Here is a 20,722-nt window from a genome sequence, read left to right as displayed (position 1 = left end):
TATATATATATTTAAAATGTTTTTTATTTTTAATGCAGATAAATAGATGAACATTTGATATTTCTCGTGTAACGTTAAAAATGATTTGTAGGTTTATTACCAAAAATTGAAACATATGGTGCAAGACAAGATGCACGCTCGGGCCAGAGGACCAAGGGTAGTCCTCACACGTCAACCAACAGAAGGACGTTCTAGGGAAGGTGGTTTGCGATTAGGTGAAATGGAGCGAGACTGTCTGATCGGTTACGGAGCTAGCATGTTATTAGTAGAAAGACTCATGATATCGAGCGATGCTTTTAAGGTTGATGTTTGTAATAAATGCGGTCTGATAGGATATAACGGTTGGTGCCAGAGGTGTAGATCCAGCTCTTCCGTTTCTACGATAACGATGCCTTATGCTTGTAAATTATTGTTTCAAGAACTGCAGTCCATGAACGTAGTACCTCGTTTATCTTTAAAGGATTATTGTGATTGATTATATATTATAAATAAATGTAATAAGAACGTAAATAAAGATCACGTTTCAGCAATTTTAAAAGGATTTCAATAAGAATAGTTTGGATTTGGTTCAATACACATATGAACATAAAGTTTTCACAATTTTAGATTTATTTAAATCTTTCTAAAATAGAAATTATATCTGTTGTCTATCATATACGAATCTATTGTAGATTATATACATAAATAAATTGTATATATTTTGGAAGACGTACATTGGTCTTTGGGGTTTGATTATTGGAGAATATCCGCGTGTCATTGATCTTTGGGGTTTGATTATTGGAGAATCTCCGCGTTATTGTAAATGCTCAACAAATGTTTTGTTACATTATAAATAATTGATAAATAGATTCCCAATACGGGTTACATTCACAATAAAATCATTCACTACTTTCAACTTTTCAATTAACTTTTTACAAATCGAATGCGTGAATTGAGCTCGAACTCAAATTCCATAAACTATGAATCAGCCACTCTTGTGCCCAGCCATTCTATATATATATACGCGCATACGCATACACATGTATGCGCATAAGATATATATCTTAATAAATGCTTAATTATTAATACGCATCTTAACATGTATTCAATTATTGAGAGATAAATCTTTCCATAAACTATATGTATAGCTTCAAAAAACCTACATATAGATAACATTTTAAGCATTTCTTTTAATTATTCTCTATAACTTTAAATGTTATAAGAATTCCGCAAGTAGATGAATTTTTGGATTTTCAATACTGTTTTTACTTTGTATAAGTCGTAATTCGATTTTCCTGGCTGATTGTGCTTCGGTATCTATATAAGCTGCAAATAATTGTTTGTGTTAGGAATAATACTGAAGTGTTGTTTTCGTATTGTAAAAATATTATTCACCTTTAGAATATTCATATGTATTAAGCAGCACGCCATACAGAGAATTGATAGTTTTTTCCATGGTGACTTTTATGTCATTTTGTAAATATACGTGGGCAAGAAATAATGCGGCAAAGAGATCTCCTGAACCCGTGAATGTTGCTGGTATTTTAGGAATATCTATCTTTATTAATGTATTATCTGAAATAAAGAAAGATAGTGCAAATCTATAATCAATTCAAAGTTCGTTTTATCTTATAGTGCATGATCAACCTTTCGCCACGCTCACTACTGCCGTTAATTTCTCACTAAGATCAGTTGACGATACAGCTACAGTTTTTGGTCCATTATGATGTAATTTTTTAATAGCATTCTGCAATTCACTTATATTAGTAATTTTTTCATCTGTAAGTAATCTGAAAAAATAAATGAAAGCAATACATAAGTGATCATCAAGAGAATATATATTAATTTTTAAAAGTTATTAGCAATTTATGCAATTGTAATAATGATCAATCATCAATGTATATAAATGGAAATTAATATCATTTTGTATGTTAAATATCACACATACTCTAATTCAAACTGATTTGGAGTTACTATATCCGCTAATGGTATTATCTCCTCTTTGTAAATTTCTTTCAGTGCTTCCGGGACATACATCATACCATTGTCACCCATAACAGGATCGCAAACTTATATGGAAAACGTATAATAAATATAATTCATGAAAAAAATTTGATCATATAAAAATTACTGTTAAAAGATAATGTACCATATGTAAGATTTGGATTTTTGGCTTTCAAAGTTGTGATTAGTAATGCTACTCTTTTCAAGAAGGAGGCAGAACCGATATATCCAGTTAACAAGTGTGTATAATTGTCTAAGCCATTTTGCGCTAAACCATCAACTAGGTCCTCTAAAGCAATAATTACATTAGAATTAAATTATAGATATATCTCATTGCTAAATGAGCATATTTGTGTCATTTATTTCCCATCAAGTTTTTACCTAAATCTTTATCATTGAGTACTTGACCTTTAAATGCTTTGTAACCAGTATGGTTGGACAACTGTACAGAGTTTATTGCATCGACCTCAAAGCCTAATAACTAACAGAAAACAATTTATCTCTTAATATCAATACATAAATTTTAAACTTAATACATATTATTAATATATAAAATATAAACTTATTATATAAATTATGTAATTACTTAATATATTAGTATTGTTTTAATTCACTCGTGTTTCATCAAGTACATGTGTATAAAATTATTTGTTCAATTGTTACTTATTCTAAAAATTTTTAAACTAGTCTAGACAATAGATTAGCGGAAACAAATTGAGCATCAGCAAGAATTATATTTAAATCGGAAAGAATCGCAAAAAGATACCAAATTAATTTCTAAGTTGATATATAAATGTTGATATAATGAGATCTCGTCATTGCATCTGGAATTTTTTTATCTCTGATGAAAGCATTTTATCTCTTTAAATATTCGTATCTTATCTACAATGCTTTACGTGAGATATTGGATTGTCATGGGATTCGCGGATTTGCAACTGACAATTTATGGATTGGAGGGGAAGGAGCGTCGTCGATGGGAATTTGATGAAAAGACAGTCATAAAATTCCTCCACAGGATTCACCTGCAACGGAAAAGTAGCGCTCTTATTGCCGACGTAGCCTGACACTACATGACTCTGGATCGAAAGAATACGCGGCGTCTTCGCGGAATGCATCGTTGATCAGCTGATTCGCGCTTCTGATACACTTGCCACAATTCACACCCGCGATTTATAATAACCGGCACCTGCTGTTGCGCTATTTTCTTCTTTCGATTGACCTTCGTTTCCGCACTGAGATTGACGTAGCCAATTGTGATTGGTCGTAATTCACAAATACAGGAATTAAATACAGCAGGAACTTCGAAAAATTGAAGATGCTGGAACCGAAGCTTTCGAAGCAAGAATACGTCCAACCTTGCCGAGTCATTCAAAAAGACTGTTACAGTGCCTTGGACTTTGGAGTCTAGGCTGTTCTATAATCTGTACATACTAAATAACTTCAAGTTAATACTTATATAGTGTTTACTCAATACAGTGCAGTGATTTGACGGCAGCGAGCCTTCGACATTTCTTAAATCTGTTTTTTTTTAAATTATCTTACATTATACATTTGGTACTTGAAATAAAATAAAAAATATATTATTATATATCTATTATTATCTTTTGTATAATTATATCAATAAAATATATTATTAGATCTATAAAAAGTATTTAGAAAAGCAACTGAGAATACCCAGCAAACGAAAATGGATTGGGAATTTTTAATCCATCCGAATCCATATTTTTTAAATCCATAAAAATGGATTGGGTTCCATATAAATATTTTTATATGTATAAAATAATTATATATATATAAAATAATTTAAACAAATTAAAGTAGTAATTATATGAAATTCTATAGTTAGTATTTTAAAATTTTTATACAAAAAATATACGCTATATAATAAAGGAAACGTGTTAATATAAAATATGCATAAAAGCAATTAATTAAAAATAAGGAATTTATATAAGTAACATTTATTGTACATATTTACGTAGTTTTTTTTATGTTTCTTTTAACTATTAAATGAAGGAGAATTCTCATGATATATATTTTACGGTACAACTTTTTTTTTAACTCAGTTGAATTTCTTATTCATATTTTTGAGAATAAAATAGCATTTATAATGGATTTTTAAATAAAATAATTAATTTTCTATTCACAATTTTGAATTAAATAGTATTCATTTAGTAGTCCATTTTAAAAGAAATACTTTTTTTTATATTCAACTGGATTGGAAAACTGCATTTTCTATTCAGAATTTTAAATTAAGTAGTATTTACGATGCACACAAAATACTATAATATTATTTTTAGATTAAAAAGCATAGAAATATACTCCATGCTACGCTTATAAATAAATAAAAATGCATTCAGGATTGAAAAGGATTCATTTTAACATTCACGAATCCATATTTCTAAAAATCTGAATCCATTTTAATCCATTTCAATCCATTCTCGTTTACTGGATAAAATAACGCAATAATGATGTGTAAATAATAAACAAATAATAATATAAAATATATTTATTTCTTATTACAACTTCTTAATTATTATATAATATAATCAGATATTAGAAAGAGAGGAAGATAAAAATTACAAAGAGTTCAACTGTAAAAAAATAATTATATAGATATTTTCTTATATGTTTTATATTTTTCTCTTACTCATTTTGTCTTAAAAAAAAGTGTTATATTATTATTAAACTTAATTTCGTTATTATTGAAATTATTAAAAAATATTTATATTGATAAATAATTATACATTTAATGGAACAATATAATAAATTCGATAAATAAAATAACATAAAATACTACAATATAATAATTTGTCTTATTTTGCAAATATAAAAATATTATAGAAAATAAACTTCATAAAAATTCTTAATTGTTAAGCTTCTTCGCAGATAAATAATATTTACATAAAGAGATATAATAAAGAGAAACAAATTTATAGAATATCTGAGTGATATTTTTTTTAATCTTATTTAGTCTTCTTAATTTATTAATTCATTCATTTTTCCTTAAATTAATTTTCCTGAAATATTAGTATACGTTCTCGAATTGTTTTGTAAAATCATACATGATTTTATTATTATTCATCGATTTTTAAATTGATACTCTTTTAAATTTTTGAAATAAACTGAAAGATTCCACTAAAAGACGATAGTGCGTTTGATGCGATTTTAACTCGCAACCACGCATCTAAACTTCTTTGCATCTATGACCGGGTGCATGGTGATTCCCTAACCTAAATATGCATATCTGGTACACCCAAGATCATTCACGATAATTGTTTATTTTTGCTACTTATTCCTGCACCCGTTTGTAAGGTAAGTTGTTCAGAGCAATTGTGCCGTCGTTTCGTGCGAGTGTCATGATTATTATGAATCGACAAGCCTGACTGTCATCGCGAATGTCCCCGATCGATAATTACATAAATAATTTTACAGATTAATGACAATGCTGCAGTTCAGCGCGATGCTGTACACTGCGACTGCTAGGATCGCACCTCGCTCATCCTGGCGTTTCACCGCTCTTGTGGCCTGCAACTCCAATACGGCGGTCACCAGCGAGCAACCCGCTGCACCTGTAAATGTAGAATTAACAGCAATCTAATAATTTTTTTTCTTTGATAAGCTCAATCTCTAATAACAATCTTCACATTTCATTCATAATTTTTTTGGAAAGAAAGACTATGTGGCTTTTTGTTTAGGAAGATAACAATGCTAATTTTTCAAAAATACAAGCCGTCGTGCAGAAAGAAAAGGAGCAGCAACCTAAGGATACAAGTTTCCAGACGACAGAAGAAAATAACGGTAGGAAGAAACGATTGAATGACAGCAACACAGTATTTTTCAAGCAATTTCAAGCCGCCAAGTCTATAAACGATTTGTTGGACTTGGCAGTATTACCAAACCTGTCTATAAGTGATGCTCTGAAGCTGATATCGAGCATAACTAAACAGATAAACAGTGGAAAATCACAGACATTAGACATTGAGGCTGATGAACGATTTATTCACCTCAGGAAGATAGTTAAGAATGATGAGAGTGGTAAGGTGAAAAAATCAAATGATTTGTCTGAATACTCTCAGTTATCCACACCTGCAATGATTGCTGTGAGTATATTTGTACAATTTTAACATGTATAAAAGTTGATATATTTTTATATGAGAATCTATGTCTGCAATAATTGCAGTACATATGATGTATATTGAATATATGTATTCACATATTTTTATATGATGAAGGTGATAGCATCGTTGAGAGAACAAAGAGACAGAAATACTCCACTATTAAAGATGTTGTCGCATAATATTGTCAAATACAATATAGCATTAAATTTGAACGAATGTGCGACTTTGTTGTATAGCATGGCTATACTTAATTTTCCAGACAAGGTATGCATATCACATTTATATGTATATATATATATATATAAACACAAGGATTTATTGGGTTTGTGAAATATAACATTTGCAATAGGTCTTGTTAGAAAAAATCGCATCTAATTTACTGAAATGTATACCAAAAAACAAGAACGCTGCTTTAAACAAATCCTTAATAACGTCACTAGGATTTCTGCGTTACAAAAATATGAATATACTTGATGCGTTCTGTGACACCTTATTTATGAAATCAATAAATTATAAATTTCTGGATTATTCAGCAATACTACAAACGTTTGCGGCCCTACAGTATAAATCCCAGAAAGCAAACTTGTTTCTCGAGGTACATTGAGAAAATTTCATAATGTTTCTATTTTTATTTTAAATATTTGAAGTTCTTCTTCGAACATAAGAAAATTTTATTTTCTTTGATAAAAATATATATAATTTTTTAAATTATTTTTGTGATTAGAAATTTGCAGAATGTGCAAGCCCATTTGAAAATTTATCTTGGATTGAATGGCTAGATATTACTTGGGCCTTAGCAGTTTTAGATGCAATGAAACCACGACACGTACAAATCCTGCTGGACCCTGCATTCATGAAAAAAAACAGTTTGTATCTACTATAAATAATGTATCTAAGATTTATTTTGTATCTATTTTATATTGTATCAATAATATTAATTTCTTATGATTTTTATAGCCCTTAATCAGCTAAATATATCAAAGATATTAAAATTATTAAATATTAATGCTGTTGCACAGTTTGTACTGAAGGATTATGAAGGTATATATTCGGATATGTACGTATTTTAGTATATTTTCAATAATTCATCAATACTTATATTGTTTTAAATTACAGGACCTTTTTTAAAGAAAGATTCAGAATTGAATAATGTATCTATTGTTAGATCAAAGGAAAAACAAATGTACATAAACGCGTTATTGGAAACATTAACAGAAATATTACCGTCTTCGTCTTATTTTAAAATAAATTGTGATACAAACATGGGCTTTTTATTAGGTAAGTTTTTTAAACCAAAAATTAATGCCAGTATAATTTCCTTGAATTTGATTTCAAAATTGTAAATATGTTAAGAAAAATATTATGTTAAATATTGCGTTTCATTTATTCATAAATAAACCATTAGTTTATTGATATCTAAATAAACTCGGCGAAATTATATACTAATATTAATTCTTTTTTTTTTTTAACAAAGTAAAATTTGGAGTAAGTAAATGCAATTTTGTTAAATAAAAGAGTACTATTTTTAGATGCTGAATATTGCATAGATAGTGAACACGGGTTTATGAAAGTGGAAGATTGGAATGAACAATCAAATAATGTACAAAGGTATGGCACGTGTTATTAATAAAAAGAGCTATAATTTAATATTATTTTAGCGAAAATTATTCTATAATTTAGTCAAAATTTTAAGATATTCTATTAATTTCCAAGTGAAAAAAAAATTATAAAATTTTAATATTTAGATATAAATTAATAATAAATTAATAACGACTATGTATAACTTTCAGAATAGCAATAATGCTGCACGATTACCACGATTATTGCATAGGACAGAATGATCTCGTAGGATCGCAGTATTTATATACGCAATTATTAAAAGCTAGAGGATACGAAATCATAACAATTTCTTATAAATATTTTAGTGTAAAGGACAATATAAAAAAACGGGCCAACTATTTGAAACAATGCATGAATATAAAAAAAATGCCAACAAATGAAACAAATAAAATTGATATAGTCCAATAAAATCCAAATAAATATTTAAAAGGAATGTATAAAAATAGATGCTTTCATTATTCCTTATATACATTATAATTAGAAATTAATTATATTAAATATTATTGTTTGATTACTAAATTATTTTATTACTGCATTATTATACTGCTAACTAGTGAAAAAAGGACGAATAAAAACTGTCTTTAAATATCTACAATCTTTTTATCTCTTGATAGTAATTTTATTTACATTGAATAATATTTTATGTAACTATAATTATGAATAATAACTATAATACTAACTACTTTACTCTTTATATCTCATTGCTATTCCAACAAAGCTCACTGTGGTGGCCGCCAAGGTTCAATCTTTGGTCTTGTGGTGCTGTAAGGCATGTAAGCTTGATCTGTGCCACTCATATTTTGTTGATGATCCATCATCCATTTATACTTTGGACGAGATGGATCTTCGTGTGGCGGCAAATCTGTCTTGTAATGCAACCAACCAAACCATTCAGGTGGGACTTGTGAACCATCATAATTCAGTCCAACTTTATCTGCATATATCACCCATCTGTTACGACCTATAAAGAATATTAAATAAACATAATATTAATTGTATTTTACACTGTTATATACTTTCAAGACTATAAGATTAAGGATGCTTTCTAGCAAGAGACAAATAACAATGAATCATTATATCCTTGTTATTTACTAATGTTAAAATAAAATAATCATTATCTCTTATTGGAAAACACCAATAGTATAACAGTAAATTATTTCATCTTGTTTTAATATTAGCAAACAAGGATATAATGATTTACTAAGTTACATTGGTTTTCAATGTTCAGCTTAGATGCTCATGTCCTATAAATTTCATTCTATTTTCCTTATGTGGTACATAATGAGCAATAAAATGAAACTTACATTACTTGAATAGTCAAATTAAATACAGTCAGTGTCTTGCTAGAAGAGTATCTTAATAAAAGTGATATGTACGTATAGACATTTATACTCATATTAATCTGATATTTATATTTATAGTGTACATATTAATGTACTTAATAATTCTGACCTATAAAATGCATATTATTCTGATAGTATCGATTGCCATACTTGTCTTCTCCGACTAAGATACCACTCTTCAATTCATCCACTCTGAAATGAATTTATATTCACTACATTAATTGTAAGGATATTACGTTGACACATTGCATTTATATATATTGCAAAATATTTTTTGCAGAAATGTTATAATACATTAGCAAAATTTGAATAAGCTGCAAGAGCTCAAAGTCAGAACGGAGTTACACAATACAAAATGATAGTATTTTGAACATTCGCTATATTACTAATATAGCGTATAACTGCCTAATAACCTGAAGATCGTTTTGATGGAACCGATAATACCACCATGGTCGCGTATTGTACGAAATAACGTCGCGACTTTATCCAACCCTAATAACTTTGTCAAATTTGCCATATTTACTTCTGTAAGTAAAACGTGAAGTTGGCTAAAGTCGGTAGGGTCGCCAACATTTAAAGTCACTCGATACGTCCTAGTTTAATTTATGGCATCAGGATCTAGGAATTTACAAGAAAATACTTTGGCGGTCTTGATTATTTTGAACACACCATACATTAGTTTATAGGTTGTATACTCTGAGGTTATATACTCCGAATTGTAATAAAAAAAATATTAAAATATGATTTCACGTTAGACACAAATTTAATATACTGAATATCGTTAGCGTTTCCGTTGGGATAATTGTGTGACCGCTGTTATTGTTAAATTCAATAAAACAAATTTTTATTATTTTTTTTTTTTTAGAAAAAATGAATAAATTAACAGTTATTGAGAAAAATGTGCGAACACAGCTGCAATGTATAATTCGTATGAATACGACTAGTGCAAGGCAAAAACAAACTCCGACCGAGTATTGTTCGCAGCTGGTTAGGTACTTGTCTTTGCTTTGTTAAATTGCAGATGCACAAATATAAACTAAAATTGTACATTCATGTTTATAAAAAATGTTATTAACAAATGTAACAATATTATTCTAATGTATAATATAATATTAGTATATACATTCCAGATTTTGTAGTATTGCATTTATTTAAATAAATTTTTCAAAATTTCTAATTCCTGAGGAAATGGATATACTTAGTTGTGTTTCTTTGGAATAAAACTAAGTAAATAAAATTTCTTGCAAGATACATCAAAGTAATTGTGCATGTTTGTGTATAACAAAATCAGCTCCAATAAAATCTACTTAAAGTTGTATTTATCCATTGTTTTTTTAGGAAAAATGATTATGAGAACTTTCTATGTACGCTATTACTTCCTCATAGTATTAAATCGACGGCTTTTGCTGTACGTGCATTTAATGTCGAAGTGGCACAAGTGGAGGATCAAGTGAGCGACAGTAGGATAGGTGCTATGCGATTACAGTTTTGGACAGATGCTCTGAACAGAATTTATAATGGTAATCCTCCGAAGAGTCCCGTGGTGTTGGAGTTACACAGGGTACATAAATAGAACTCATTGTTTCAAGATACATTCACATGACTGTTGCTGGAAATCAGATAGCTTTCGCACTTGCAGATTCTTCAGCAACATAAACTGTCTAAACGCTATTTCAAGCGCTTGATTGACGCTCGCTTGAGCAAGCTAAACAATTCGATATTTGTCGATTTGGAATCGCTTGAAAGATATTGTGATTATACTACATCATCGATTTATTATTTGCTGCTAGAGGCACAGGGTATAGCAAGTATCAATGCTGATCATACAGCTAGCCACTTTGGCAAAGCGCATGGTCTAGTTACCTTGATACGTTCTGTGCCATATAATGCCCGGAAACGAATCATAATATTGCCACAGGATGTTCTACTAAAACACAGCATCTCCTCTGAATCCATCTTTCAGGGACAATCAAGTGCTGGATTTAAAGACGCTATACTTGAAATTGCATCTTGCGCCAAGCAGCATCTGAAAGTGGTACAATAAATAACTTAGTAACATATGTGGAATTTAATTGACATCAAGTCAATCTGCGTCTATGACTCGTAATTTTCATGTTTTTGCATTTAGATGAAAAGATCGCGAAACCTGATTTGTACGATATTATTTTCTTTGTTTTAGGCGACATCGCTTAGAAAGACGGCTGGGAAGAATCTTAACATGATATTTCTACCGACAGTCTGCGTAGAGAATTATTTAGAAGAATTAAAAAAAGTAGACTTCGACGTTTTTCACCCGACATTACAGAGAAGAAATGGCATCCTTCCATTACAATTACTGTGGAGAAAGATGTGGTTTTAGGGTGACTTTGACCAGACTCCAATTAACTTAATCAGAGACTGATTCAATCGGCAGCATTTTGCTATAAGATCTCTAACTATATATAATTCGTTGTCCTCAATTTAATCTGGTTTTTCATTAAACAACAAAAAGTTTATTCTATCTGTATTAAGAATTATTATAGACGAATGTGTGTTTAGGATAACTTTGATCAAACGTTAATTAACTTATTAAATAATATAATTGTATATACTATTTTATTTATGTTAATAAATAAATAGAATTAAGTTTTTGTTAATACATGAAAAAATGATTAAATTAGAAATATCGATTATATAATTAAAAATTTTCTTTTAAGTTAGCTATTGATTGAATTAATCACTGATTAAATTGATGGGAGTTTTGTTAAAGTCGCCCTTAATTATTAAAGTTTGAAATTAGTTAAAAATAACATTTAATATTTTTTAGTAATTTATTATTCTAATTTCATTTAAATTAATTTAAAAAATTTCAGATCGTAGAGAATTAGAAACTTTATCCCTATGATGGAAAGTGAAAAGTGAAAATTTTAACCATTGAAATTAATGGAGAAATTTTTCACTTTTCATCCTAGGAAAAAAATTTCATGATTGATACCCAGATAATTAAGAGGACATTTTTTCAAATATTGCATTCTGATTGGCTGATTTCTCGTTTTGTCCAATTTTTTTTGGCGGCAATCAATTTTACAGCTTTGGAGATTTCTTTATGCGTATTTGACGGTTTTTATCCACAAAAATATCTACAGGTTTTATTTTTACAAATATATTCCTTTATTAATAAAACAGTAGTCGAATTTAAACCAGTATTGCGAAATCGTTCACCCACGTGACTCCAAGATGTCGAATCAAAAGAATTAATGCGCTTCGTTCTATTTATATATTTGTTCCACGTTCGATGATTGAGAATGGGACCAGAGGACATAGAATCAGACGATTTTTGATTACATTGAACTTGTGACAACCAAGGCCATACGAAGTCTAAACGAAACAGGAAGAATTGCGTCTTATTTATGTTCAAATTTTGAATTTTTTGGCATTCCTAAAACTTATTTCGTGTTTCGACGGTTGCAGTTCATAACCATCATAATTGATAATTCATAATCGGGAACAATCGGGAAGCAATCTCACAAACCAATCGCAGGTAGTTGTCCCTTATCTATCTTATTGATTTGTTAAGTTTATCATTTTGGTCGTATTTGTTTCTATATCACAGCTTATCTGCTGTTTGTCTCAGAGTTTTATACAAAATACTTTCGTAAATTACTTATATATCTTATCGAATAGTACCTGTAGTTGAACAATTTTATTACGTTTAATATTAGGTTAAGGTTATAATACTAAAAAAGTGGAATAAATTCGTAATGAATTTTTTCCATTTCAAGTATAGATTCTTCTTACATAGATTAAACACTTTGATATATAAATGAGCTTTGTCTAATGACGTATTAGAAAAGAAAATAAAAATTTTTGCTTTTACAGGTGAAAATGTCTACTACATCACAGAAGCACAGGAACTTTGTGGCTGAGCCAATGGGAGACAAACCTGTGACCGAGCTAGCTGGTGTTGGAGAGGTGCTAGGAAAAAGATTAGAGGCTGCAGGCTTTGATAGGGTAAATATTTCTTTACATTTATAATTTTAGTTGAATGTATCTGAATCACTCTTAGCGTAACTTTTAAATAAATTCTAATTTAATCATATCTTATCAAGTAGCAGTATTTTAGTATATTATAAATTATATGATTAATAACTTGTTACAAATGTTTCTACTAATTGGACTAATTAAAAATTTAGTTAAAGTTTGTAGTAGTTTATATTATAATGAAGAGAGCAGTGTTTCCATATTTATAATTATGGTAAAAGATGACAATAATTATATGATTTTTTATCAGTCCTTTTGAATATGAATTAATAATGAATTAATTATGAATGTTATTAATAGGCATATGTGGTCCTGGGACAGTACTTAGTGTTAAAGAAGAATAAGGAGCTGTTTCAAGAATGGATGAAGGATGCTTGTTCAGCGAATGCGAAACAGTCAACAGATTGTTATCAATGTCTCACTGATTGGTGTGAAGAATTTTTGTAATTGTGATAGATTTGACTTAAATATTCTTAAAAAGAAACAAACTATAAATTTAATTATAAAGTTATATGACATTACGCAAAATGTAAAATATATTTTAACATTTATATATTTTTAATGTATCTTACTTATAAACTTTAAACAGTAAAATGTAAAACGTAAAATTTATTTTTGCAAATTGAATAATCATATTTTATTATCAAATAGTTAGTAGTTATTTAGTATTTCATCATTAAGAATGTAGAATGACTTTTTTTTGTATTCATTCCATAATCAATCGGAATTTCAGTGAATCATATTAATAATAGTAATACAATGGATTAAAGAAATTTGAGATTTTTGTATACATCAAGATACATATTTAAAAAAATATTACTTTAATGAACACAAAAGTTATAAAAAAAAATATGCGATTTTAGTTGTAAGTACATTGACACGCTTATAAAATGTGAATGTAATATTTAAACAGAACAAAAAATAAAAGCAGGATTTATTTTTTAATAATATTCTGATTGAAAAGTATTGATTTCTGATTATTTAAACAAAATATTTAAAATACAATTTATGTAGAAAAAAAGATGGTAGTTTCACATATAATTTTGGATTATCGCATTTTATTTTATTTTAAATTTGATTTTATTTTAAATTATTTTTTAAGTCAACATATCTTTTCCCTTTTTTTCTGTTTACTCTTTTATCTGTTCTATTTTTTACTTTTATTTTTCTCGAAAATAGAAGATTGTAAAAATAATATGTTTACATTGAGAATCGTGAATTTTTATTATCAGGATTTTAATCAAGTGACTTTATCAATAAATTTGAAATCATTTATTTATTGTTACATCGAAATATTGTTATATATTAAACAAGGATGACATGAAAATTTTGCCACACAATGGCTGCATCAATCAAAATAATAAGGTTCCAGTATATTTTTATGTAATTTGTAATCTAACTGCCTGTGGTTCCCAAATCCTTAATTCACACATTTTAAAATAATGACGCGTTCCGATATGCAATTAAAAAAATAATTTTCCTGCAGCCAATCATCTACTCCTACTCTTTCGGAAATATTAACGGTATCGCGAGATCGGTATTGTTTCCAATCTATGTTACAATGGTCGTAGAGTAGTCTGCGGTTATATTCTCGTGAGGTTAAGTTTAAAGTGTTATGTGCCGATGTATGTGTAATGAGGTTGTTTACAGGCGTTACAGGTGATTCTAGCCATCGTATTCATAGCCATACGTTTGAGAAAAACGTATATGACATTAGTCACAAGATAGTGTAAATCTTGATTTTACGATTGAGTTTCGAAAATGAGGATTGCTGTGGAGGGTTGCGCTCATGGCGAACTGGACATTATTTACGAGACTATACAGGAAATAGAAAAAATCGATGGGAGGAAAATAGATCTGCTTATTTGCTGCGGCGATTTTCAAGCTACCAGAAATTTAAGTGATCTAAAATGTATGGCAATATCGGATAAATACAAGGATATGTGTACATTTTACAAGTGAGTATTGTTTAAGCAAGAGTTGATTAAACTAAATGTAGGCTGTTCATAGCATTAGTTAAGAAGCAAACAGTTGGCAGTATGCTAGCAATCTGCCAATACAGCAACATATTGCAGCAGAGTGACAATTGCATCTGTTAGTTTCAAGCGTTAGTTGACTATAGGATAGAGAGAGATTTTAGAATCTTTATCTTATAACCAAACAAGCTTAATAAATTTGAAAAATTTGTTATAAATAATAATAATAATAATATCTCAAATTTGTCATTCATCTTGTCAGCAGAATGCTAAAATAAGCAGATTGTTAGTAGAAATTAAACGAATTTTATATTAATTTTATATTAAAAGTAGAACACATTAAATGTTTAAAATGATTAAAAAATAACAGATTATGCTTGGTTTCCACAGTTATTCTGCTATTATATTTTATTACTTTTGCTGACATTTTACTGATAAAGTTTGCAGTGGATATTTAGCAAAATTTATTTTGAACAGATTTTTTACTTGATTATTCAGATAAGCTATTTATATGTTTAATAATATTTAATAAGAAAACAATATATTTTTAATGTTGATGTTCTATTACAGATATTATTCTGGTGAAAAGAAAGCTCCTATATTAACCATTTTTATCGGAGGCAATCATGAAGCATCAAATTATCTGCAGGAATTGCCATATGGAGGATGGGTTGCACCTAATATTTATTATCTTGGATACGCAGGTGTGGTACAAGTAGCTGGAATCAGAATTGCAGGACTTTCAGGTATATACAAGAGTCGACATTGGATGCAGGGACGTTATGAGAAGCCTCCCTATACTGATAGTACTATACGAAGTGTTTATCATATCAGGAATCTAGAAGTGTTTAGATTAAAACAGGTAGGTTTATTAGCTATCACACATTAATTAATGAAATTGTATATTTCTATGCTTCTCCAGCTAATCATACAGTTTTAGATAAAATCATGAATGTTCTTAGATAGTTGAAAAATTATATCTAGATTTTTTATTTTTAGCTTTCTGGCAAAATTGATATTTTTTTATCACATGATTGGCCGGCAGGAGTAACAAAATATGGAGATGAAGATATATTACTGAAACGAAAACCATTTTTTAAGTAAGTTTTCAATGACAAGACTAAACATTAATGTAAAATTCTATTGAAATTCGATAGATATATTTCAACGGTTAAAATTCAATATTAATTACAATTTGCTATTTTAGAGATGACATAGAAAGCAATACGCTTGGCAGTCCTCCATGTATGGAACTGTTAGAACGTCTTTATCCGTCTTACTGGTTCTCCGCGCATTTGCATTGCAAATTCGCAGCACTTGTTCCTGAGAAGGGAGGAGCACGAGTGACAAAGTTTTTAGCGCTGGACAAATGTCTGCCGAAACGGAAATTCCTTCAAGTGCTGGAGGTGCGTTCGCAGGAAGATGGTCCAATACAATTGAACTATGATCTAGAATGGTTGACGATACTTTATCTGACAAATCATCTGCTGAGCGTCAAGAGCAGTATCCATTATATGCCTGGTCAGTACGGTGGCGGCAGATGGACATACACACCCACAGCAAAGGAAAAACAGACCGTGTATGAGAAGTTTGGCTCCAATCTCCAAATTCCTCTCAACTTCACTCAAACCGTTAAACCATACGACCCGTGTGATATGAATACTCAGATCGAATGGCCACGATTGCTGATAAACGATCAGACTACTCGATTCTGCAGGATGCTAGGTATCGATGATCCTTCTGCTCTACTACAGATTATTACAAACACTATGATGGATAACAGTAGATCAAGCGAATTGTCGATGGAGACATCCGGCGAGTACACGCCAGAATCCATGGATATCTCATTCGACGAGGAAAGCGTATTCAGTTCCACCTTTGAGGAGAATTCAACACACAAGTATTTCGTCGACAACTCACCGACGAATTTTTCTCCTAAGAGTGATGGCGATGATTCGGATAACGGGGATACGAGTAAAAGCACCTTGGATGGAACAGTTAATAGCTCGAATACAGAAACCACCACAGAAATTGCAGATTCCGCTTCGATGGATGATAGTAAGTAACGTTATTACAAAATAATTTGTAACTTTGTTAATAAAAGAATGTGTAGAATATAGAGAATTCTTAATGAAAAGTTTCGAAATGATTAGATTGTTTGTATTGCAGGTAGCGAACAAACTGGTTGTGTTCAAACCGAGCCGAACTGCAAAAAGTTTAAACGCCGGAATTATTCTGTATACTCTAGCACGTTTTAACTGTGATAGTGTCTTCCTTAGGTATTTGCGTCTGTACTCACTTGTTTCCATGTGGACTTTTTCTGTATTATATCTAATTTGTAAATAGCACGAACTTTTTATAATCGATTACATATATAGATTGAAAACTTCCAAAATAATTTGTTAATTGATCATCCTTGTCGATGTTTATTGATCACAAATATAGATTATTTCCTTTCCTTTTCCTACAAATGTTGGCATTTATTAGTTTATCATCATGTTACAAAACTTTTGTTCGTAATTCCGCGATAGATATTTGACAATTACATAATTAGTTTTTCGATACTGTTTTTTTAAAATAATTTTAAGGTATATATCTCAATGTATAAATCTTTATCTTTATTTAGTTCTTTTACTGTATTCTTAATTTATTAATTATAGAATGTGTTCGATAAAATATTATATTGTGTTAATAAAACACAGCATAAAATTTTGTATAAGTAAAACGCAACATAAAATATAATCATACATCTTGTAAATAAAATTGAATACCGCAAAAAAGCCTAGACCTGTTATTTTTAGCTGAATTTATGATGATTCATTTTTTCTGTTTTTTTGTTGTTGGGAAAAAAAAGAGAAAAAATGAACCAAGTCCAAATCAGCTATAAAATAGACCTATATATCGATCATTCCACGTCAAATCGGGCACTTTTTGATAAAAAAAAATCGAAGATTCTTTTAAAATTTTGCACATGTATTCTAGACATTAAAAAATCAGACATGTGTTTCGGGAAAAAAAAATTTTTAATGTTTTCACACGAAGGTATGCTTACCTTTAAGTTTCAAAAATTGACGAAAAACGTGGCTTGTGTGTATATTAAAATAATTGTACCGCCGAAACGGTAAGTCGAATGAAAAAAATACAAGAGATCAATTTTAAAGATTAATAGGCAGTTCAGTTTTAACGGTGCGAGTCGTTTAACGTGATACGATAATTATATTGAGGTACAACGAAGAACAATTATTTAATATTTATTTTATAATTTTAAATAAACTAAATTATTTCATATAAAATAATATCCTGATAAAAAGCAAGATGTAGCAAGTAAGTTATTTTACATAATTGCTCACGTGAAATGTTTTTGACAACAGTATATCTCAATTTTTATTGCTCTTTGATGATTTAAAATTAAATAAAGATTAATAATAAGTTATACATCTTTTGAATAAATGCAAATATTTTTGTTTTAATTAAATAATTTGGATTAAATAAATAATGTATTAGGTCGTCCGGAAAGTTCGTGCGGAAAATACGCACGGACTTTCCGGACGACCCAATATATAAATAACATGTATATATATCTTTTTTTGCCATTCATTATATAATTAAGATAGATAAAGCAACGCGCGTAAAAAAGATAGAATGAAGTTTACAGCGTGAGCACCCAAAGTAAGTAGATCTCATGTATACGAGTGTTATATGCTCCTAAGCTTCGAGCGGCATTTCGACTGCACGCGGGATGATGAGGTGAGAAGAGTAGCGAAAGGCGGAGCCAAGTCGAAAATCGAGAAGTGCAAATCGTGCTGAACTCTGGCATTAATCGATCGAACGTCATCCCATGTGATGGTCATCCCAACGTCATCCCGCACTGCATCTCCACTCTCTGTCGACTTGTTTACTCCTGACACTTCTGCGTGTTTGATTATCAGTAACTGTCAATAAAGAAATGGCACTTGTGCATTCGCGGATGACGATTCCGGGATCACCGGAGGATAGTCGTGTTGCATGGACGAATTGACAGTAAACGACGCGTAAATATGGTGGCAATTTGCTTATGCTCCGAACAACGTGTCAACTCTCTGTCATCTCACTTTTGATTGTTGAGTATCCTGAGCGCGAAAAATGGACAAGTTAACTATCATCTCGGTGGTACTCTTCTTTCTCGCGGATATCTCCGCCATAATTAGCATCTCTATGCCAGACTGGATCATTACTGACGTCGGCGGTAATTGCAGAAATGCAATCTTTTCTTATTGCCTTTACTCACCGTGGCCTTGCATGTCATTTATTTACGCTGATGAGATAAAGATTAAAATCACTCTGAATCAATTCGAAGTTGCGAATTGCGAAAAAACTACATGACGTTTGAGAATATCATTTTAATTGTTTTTCTTTTCCTCCCTCTCTAATAGGTGACACAAGATTAGGTCTCATGTGGTCATGTATGACTTTGTACAACAGACCGCAAGTCTGCTTTAAATCGCAGCTGGAGTCGGAATGGATGATGGCACTGGTCTGCATATTTATTGGTTGCATTCTGATCACAGCAACCTTAATATTATTGGTACTTTCGCATTGGGACCGTACCGTCATTCCATTTGCACGCTGGGTAGGATTCAGTGCCAGTATGTATCAGAAAAATACAATAGCATAATAAAATGTACAAGTAATACATGTACGGAGCAATTAGTAGTATTTATACAAAGTTATAAAATAATTAAATTATAAAAGCACTACTCTATAATATAGTTGATATTATATTTGAAAATCTTGGATGACAAATTATTAATGCAAAATTTATGCATGGTTACAATGTATTGTGTTATATACTAAATGACATTAAATTGCAGTGATACTGTTTTGTAACGCAGCAGTTATATTTCCAATGGGATTTCATATTAATGAGATTGGCGGGCAACCATATCAGTTGCCTAATTCACATCAAGTTGGAATTGCTTACATCTTGTTTGTTCTGGCTTTATGGATCACAGTAATCTCCGAGCTTTTTGCAGGCAAAGTTTGTCTACCACATTTTTAGCATTGTTCCATAGCACAAATACTTGTTAATTATCTTCTACTGACATTTACGCTAATATTATTTAGTATCATTTTATATGCATGATACATAGAATCTTTTTCATCTCAGAATAACAATTTTATAAAGCTTTAATGGATATTAAACTCTACTATACTAAGTAGGTTAAAATACTGTAAGAATTAATTATAGCAATTAGTTTTTAATATTTAATAAGTCTTGTAAAATAAGAGCTGTACAGACAAAAGGATTCTTTAAATTATAATATATATTAATGTTCTCGAAGAATATGTGAATAGTTTAAGAGCAATGTATTGGAATTCGACATTTTAGAATCTTTTCTAGTGTTGTATAACAATACATGTTAGTAAAATCATAATAGTTTTCAAATAAAACTTGAGGGAAAAACTGGAATAAAACTCAATACATATTTGAAATATATATGTATATATGTATATATATTTCTTGACCATAATTAAATTTTAACATATGTACAGTTTTACTTTTTGTTATAAACTTCAGATATTTATTTACAAAACCGGAAATAAATGAGAGGTATTATGTTTAATGCGTAAGTTATAATTAGATTTAAAACTTACATCTTATTTCTTATCTATATTGTACAAA

The 20,722-nt window shown here is 29.7% G+C and overlaps 8 protein-coding genes across 12 annotated transcripts in view; 6 read left to right on the top strand and 2 right to left on the bottom strand.

The window, feature by feature from the left end:
• Nucleotides 1-579, top strand: part of LOC108752738 (DNA-directed RNA polymerase III subunit RPC2) — a 4,630-nt gene extending 4,051 nt beyond the window's left edge. The window contains exon 9 of the mRNA XM_018493777.1: nucleotides 92-579. Coding sequence (XP_018349279.1) covers nucleotides 92-475 — 384 coding nt within the window. The 3' untranslated portion in view covers nucleotides 476-579. The remainder of the gene's footprint in view (nucleotides 1-91) is intronic.
• Nucleotides 580-1,173: 594 nt separating this feature from the next.
• On the bottom strand, nucleotides 1,174-3,379 carry LOC108752969 (pyridoxal kinase). Its single transcript, XM_018494241.1, has 7 exons — nucleotides 3,006-3,379; nucleotides 2,365-2,464; nucleotides 2,129-2,272; nucleotides 1,928-2,048; nucleotides 1,627-1,769; nucleotides 1,375-1,554; nucleotides 1,174-1,305 (listed from the first exon to the last, which is right to left on the bottom strand). Exons 1-7 carry the CDS (start codon nucleotides 3,096-3,098, stop codon nucleotides 1,196-1,198), a joined length of 891 nt encoding a protein of 296 aa, XP_018349743.1. The 5' UTR covers nucleotides 3,099-3,379; the 3' UTR covers nucleotides 1,174-1,195.
• Nucleotides 3,380-5,183: 1,804 nt separating this feature from the next.
• On the top strand, nucleotides 5,184-8,202 carry LOC108752716 (protein TBRG4). Its single transcript, XM_018493748.1, has 11 exons — nucleotides 5,184-5,295; nucleotides 5,416-5,554; nucleotides 5,679-6,083; nucleotides 6,216-6,365; nucleotides 6,451-6,696; nucleotides 6,826-6,967; nucleotides 7,059-7,142; nucleotides 7,218-7,379; nucleotides 7,631-7,709; nucleotides 7,892-8,118; nucleotides 8,168-8,202. The coding sequence occupies exons 2-11, from the start codon at nucleotides 5,420-5,422 to the stop codon at nucleotides 8,200-8,202; spliced, it is 1,665 nt and encodes a 554-aa protein (XP_018349250.1). The 5' UTR covers nucleotides 5,184-5,295; nucleotides 5,416-5,419.
• A 98-nt stretch (nucleotides 8,203-8,300) lies between these two features.
• LOC108752799 (probable NADH dehydrogenase [ubiquinone] 1 alpha subcomplex subunit 12) lies at nucleotides 8,301-9,616 on the bottom strand. Of its 2 annotated transcripts, none has more exons than XM_018493893.1 (3): nucleotides 9,486-9,616; nucleotides 9,174-9,264; nucleotides 8,301-8,682 (listed from the first exon to the last, which is right to left on the bottom strand). In XM_018493893.1, exons 1-3 carry the CDS (start codon nucleotides 9,579-9,581, stop codon nucleotides 8,441-8,443), a joined length of 429 nt encoding a protein of 142 aa, XP_018349395.1. In that variant the 5' UTR covers nucleotides 9,582-9,616; the 3' UTR covers nucleotides 8,301-8,440. The 2 variants fall into 2 exon arrangements, with proteins under 2 accessions (XP_018349395.1, XP_018349394.1); XM_018493892.1 differs by having other exon boundaries at nucleotides 9,174-9,256; nucleotides 9,478-9,615.
• Nucleotides 9,617-9,820: 204 nt separating this feature from the next.
• On the top strand, nucleotides 9,821-11,613 carry LOC108752800 (NADH dehydrogenase (ubiquinone) complex I, assembly factor 6). The gene is made up of 4 exons (XM_018493894.1): nucleotides 9,821-10,056; nucleotides 10,403-10,625; nucleotides 10,704-11,099; nucleotides 11,244-11,613. The coding sequence occupies exons 1-4, from the start codon at nucleotides 9,935-9,937 to the stop codon at nucleotides 11,421-11,423; spliced, it is 921 nt and encodes a 306-aa protein (XP_018349396.1). The 5' UTR covers nucleotides 9,821-9,934; the 3' UTR covers nucleotides 11,424-11,613.
• Nucleotides 11,614-12,177: 564 nt separating this feature from the next.
• Nucleotides 12,178-13,563, top strand: LOC108752812 (barrier-to-autointegration factor). Of its 3 annotated transcripts, none has more exons than XM_018493910.1 (3): nucleotides 12,178-12,587; nucleotides 12,923-13,054; nucleotides 13,385-13,563. In XM_018493910.1, exons 2-3 carry the CDS (start codon nucleotides 12,929-12,931, stop codon nucleotides 13,529-13,531), a joined length of 273 nt encoding a protein of 90 aa, XP_018349412.1. In that variant the 5' UTR covers nucleotides 12,178-12,587; nucleotides 12,923-12,928; the 3' UTR covers nucleotides 13,532-13,563. The 3 variants fall into 3 exon arrangements, with proteins under 3 accessions (XP_018349412.1, XP_018349411.1, XP_018349413.1); XM_018493909.1 differs by having other exon boundaries at nucleotides 12,183-12,584; XM_018493911.1 differs by lacking the exon at nucleotides 12,178-12,587 and adding an exon at nucleotides 12,623-12,698.
• A 1,145-nt stretch (nucleotides 13,564-14,708) lies between these two features.
• On the top strand, nucleotides 14,709-17,436 carry LOC108752751 (lariat debranching enzyme). Of its 2 annotated transcripts, none has more exons than XM_018493811.1 (5): nucleotides 14,709-15,042; nucleotides 15,631-15,922; nucleotides 16,060-16,160; nucleotides 16,268-17,118; nucleotides 17,230-17,436. In XM_018493811.1, the coding sequence occupies exons 1-5, from the start codon at nucleotides 14,846-14,848 to the stop codon at nucleotides 17,316-17,318; spliced, it is 1,530 nt and encodes a 509-aa protein (XP_018349313.1). In that variant the 5' UTR covers nucleotides 14,709-14,845; the 3' UTR covers nucleotides 17,319-17,436. The 2 variants fall into 2 exon arrangements, with proteins under 2 accessions (XP_018349313.1, XP_018349314.1); XM_018493812.1 differs by having other exon boundaries at nucleotides 16,268-17,122; nucleotides 17,234-17,436.
• Nucleotides 17,437-18,742: 1,306 nt separating this feature from the next.
• LOC108752752 (uncharacterized protein C16orf52 homolog A-like) lies at nucleotides 18,743-20,226 on the top strand. Its single transcript, XM_018493813.1, has 3 exons — nucleotides 18,743-19,285; nucleotides 19,473-19,685; nucleotides 19,911-20,226. The coding sequence occupies exons 1-3, from the start codon at nucleotides 19,183-19,185 to the stop codon at nucleotides 20,096-20,098; spliced, it is 504 nt and encodes a 167-aa protein (XP_018349315.1). The 5' UTR covers nucleotides 18,743-19,182; the 3' UTR covers nucleotides 20,099-20,226.
• The last annotated feature ends 496 nt before the right edge of the window (nucleotides 20,227-20,722 follow it).

Source organism: Trachymyrmex septentrionalis, unplaced genomic scaffold (assembly GCF_001594115.1).
Source record: "Trachymyrmex septentrionalis isolate Tsep2-gDNA-1 unplaced genomic scaffold, Tsep1.0 scaffold62, whole genome shotgun sequence".
Taxonomy (NCBI): Eukaryota; Metazoa; Arthropoda; class Insecta; order Hymenoptera; family Formicidae; genus Trachymyrmex; species Trachymyrmex septentrionalis.
Note: the sequence above shows the minus strand (reverse complement) of the source record. Positions and strands in the feature narration are given on the sequence as shown.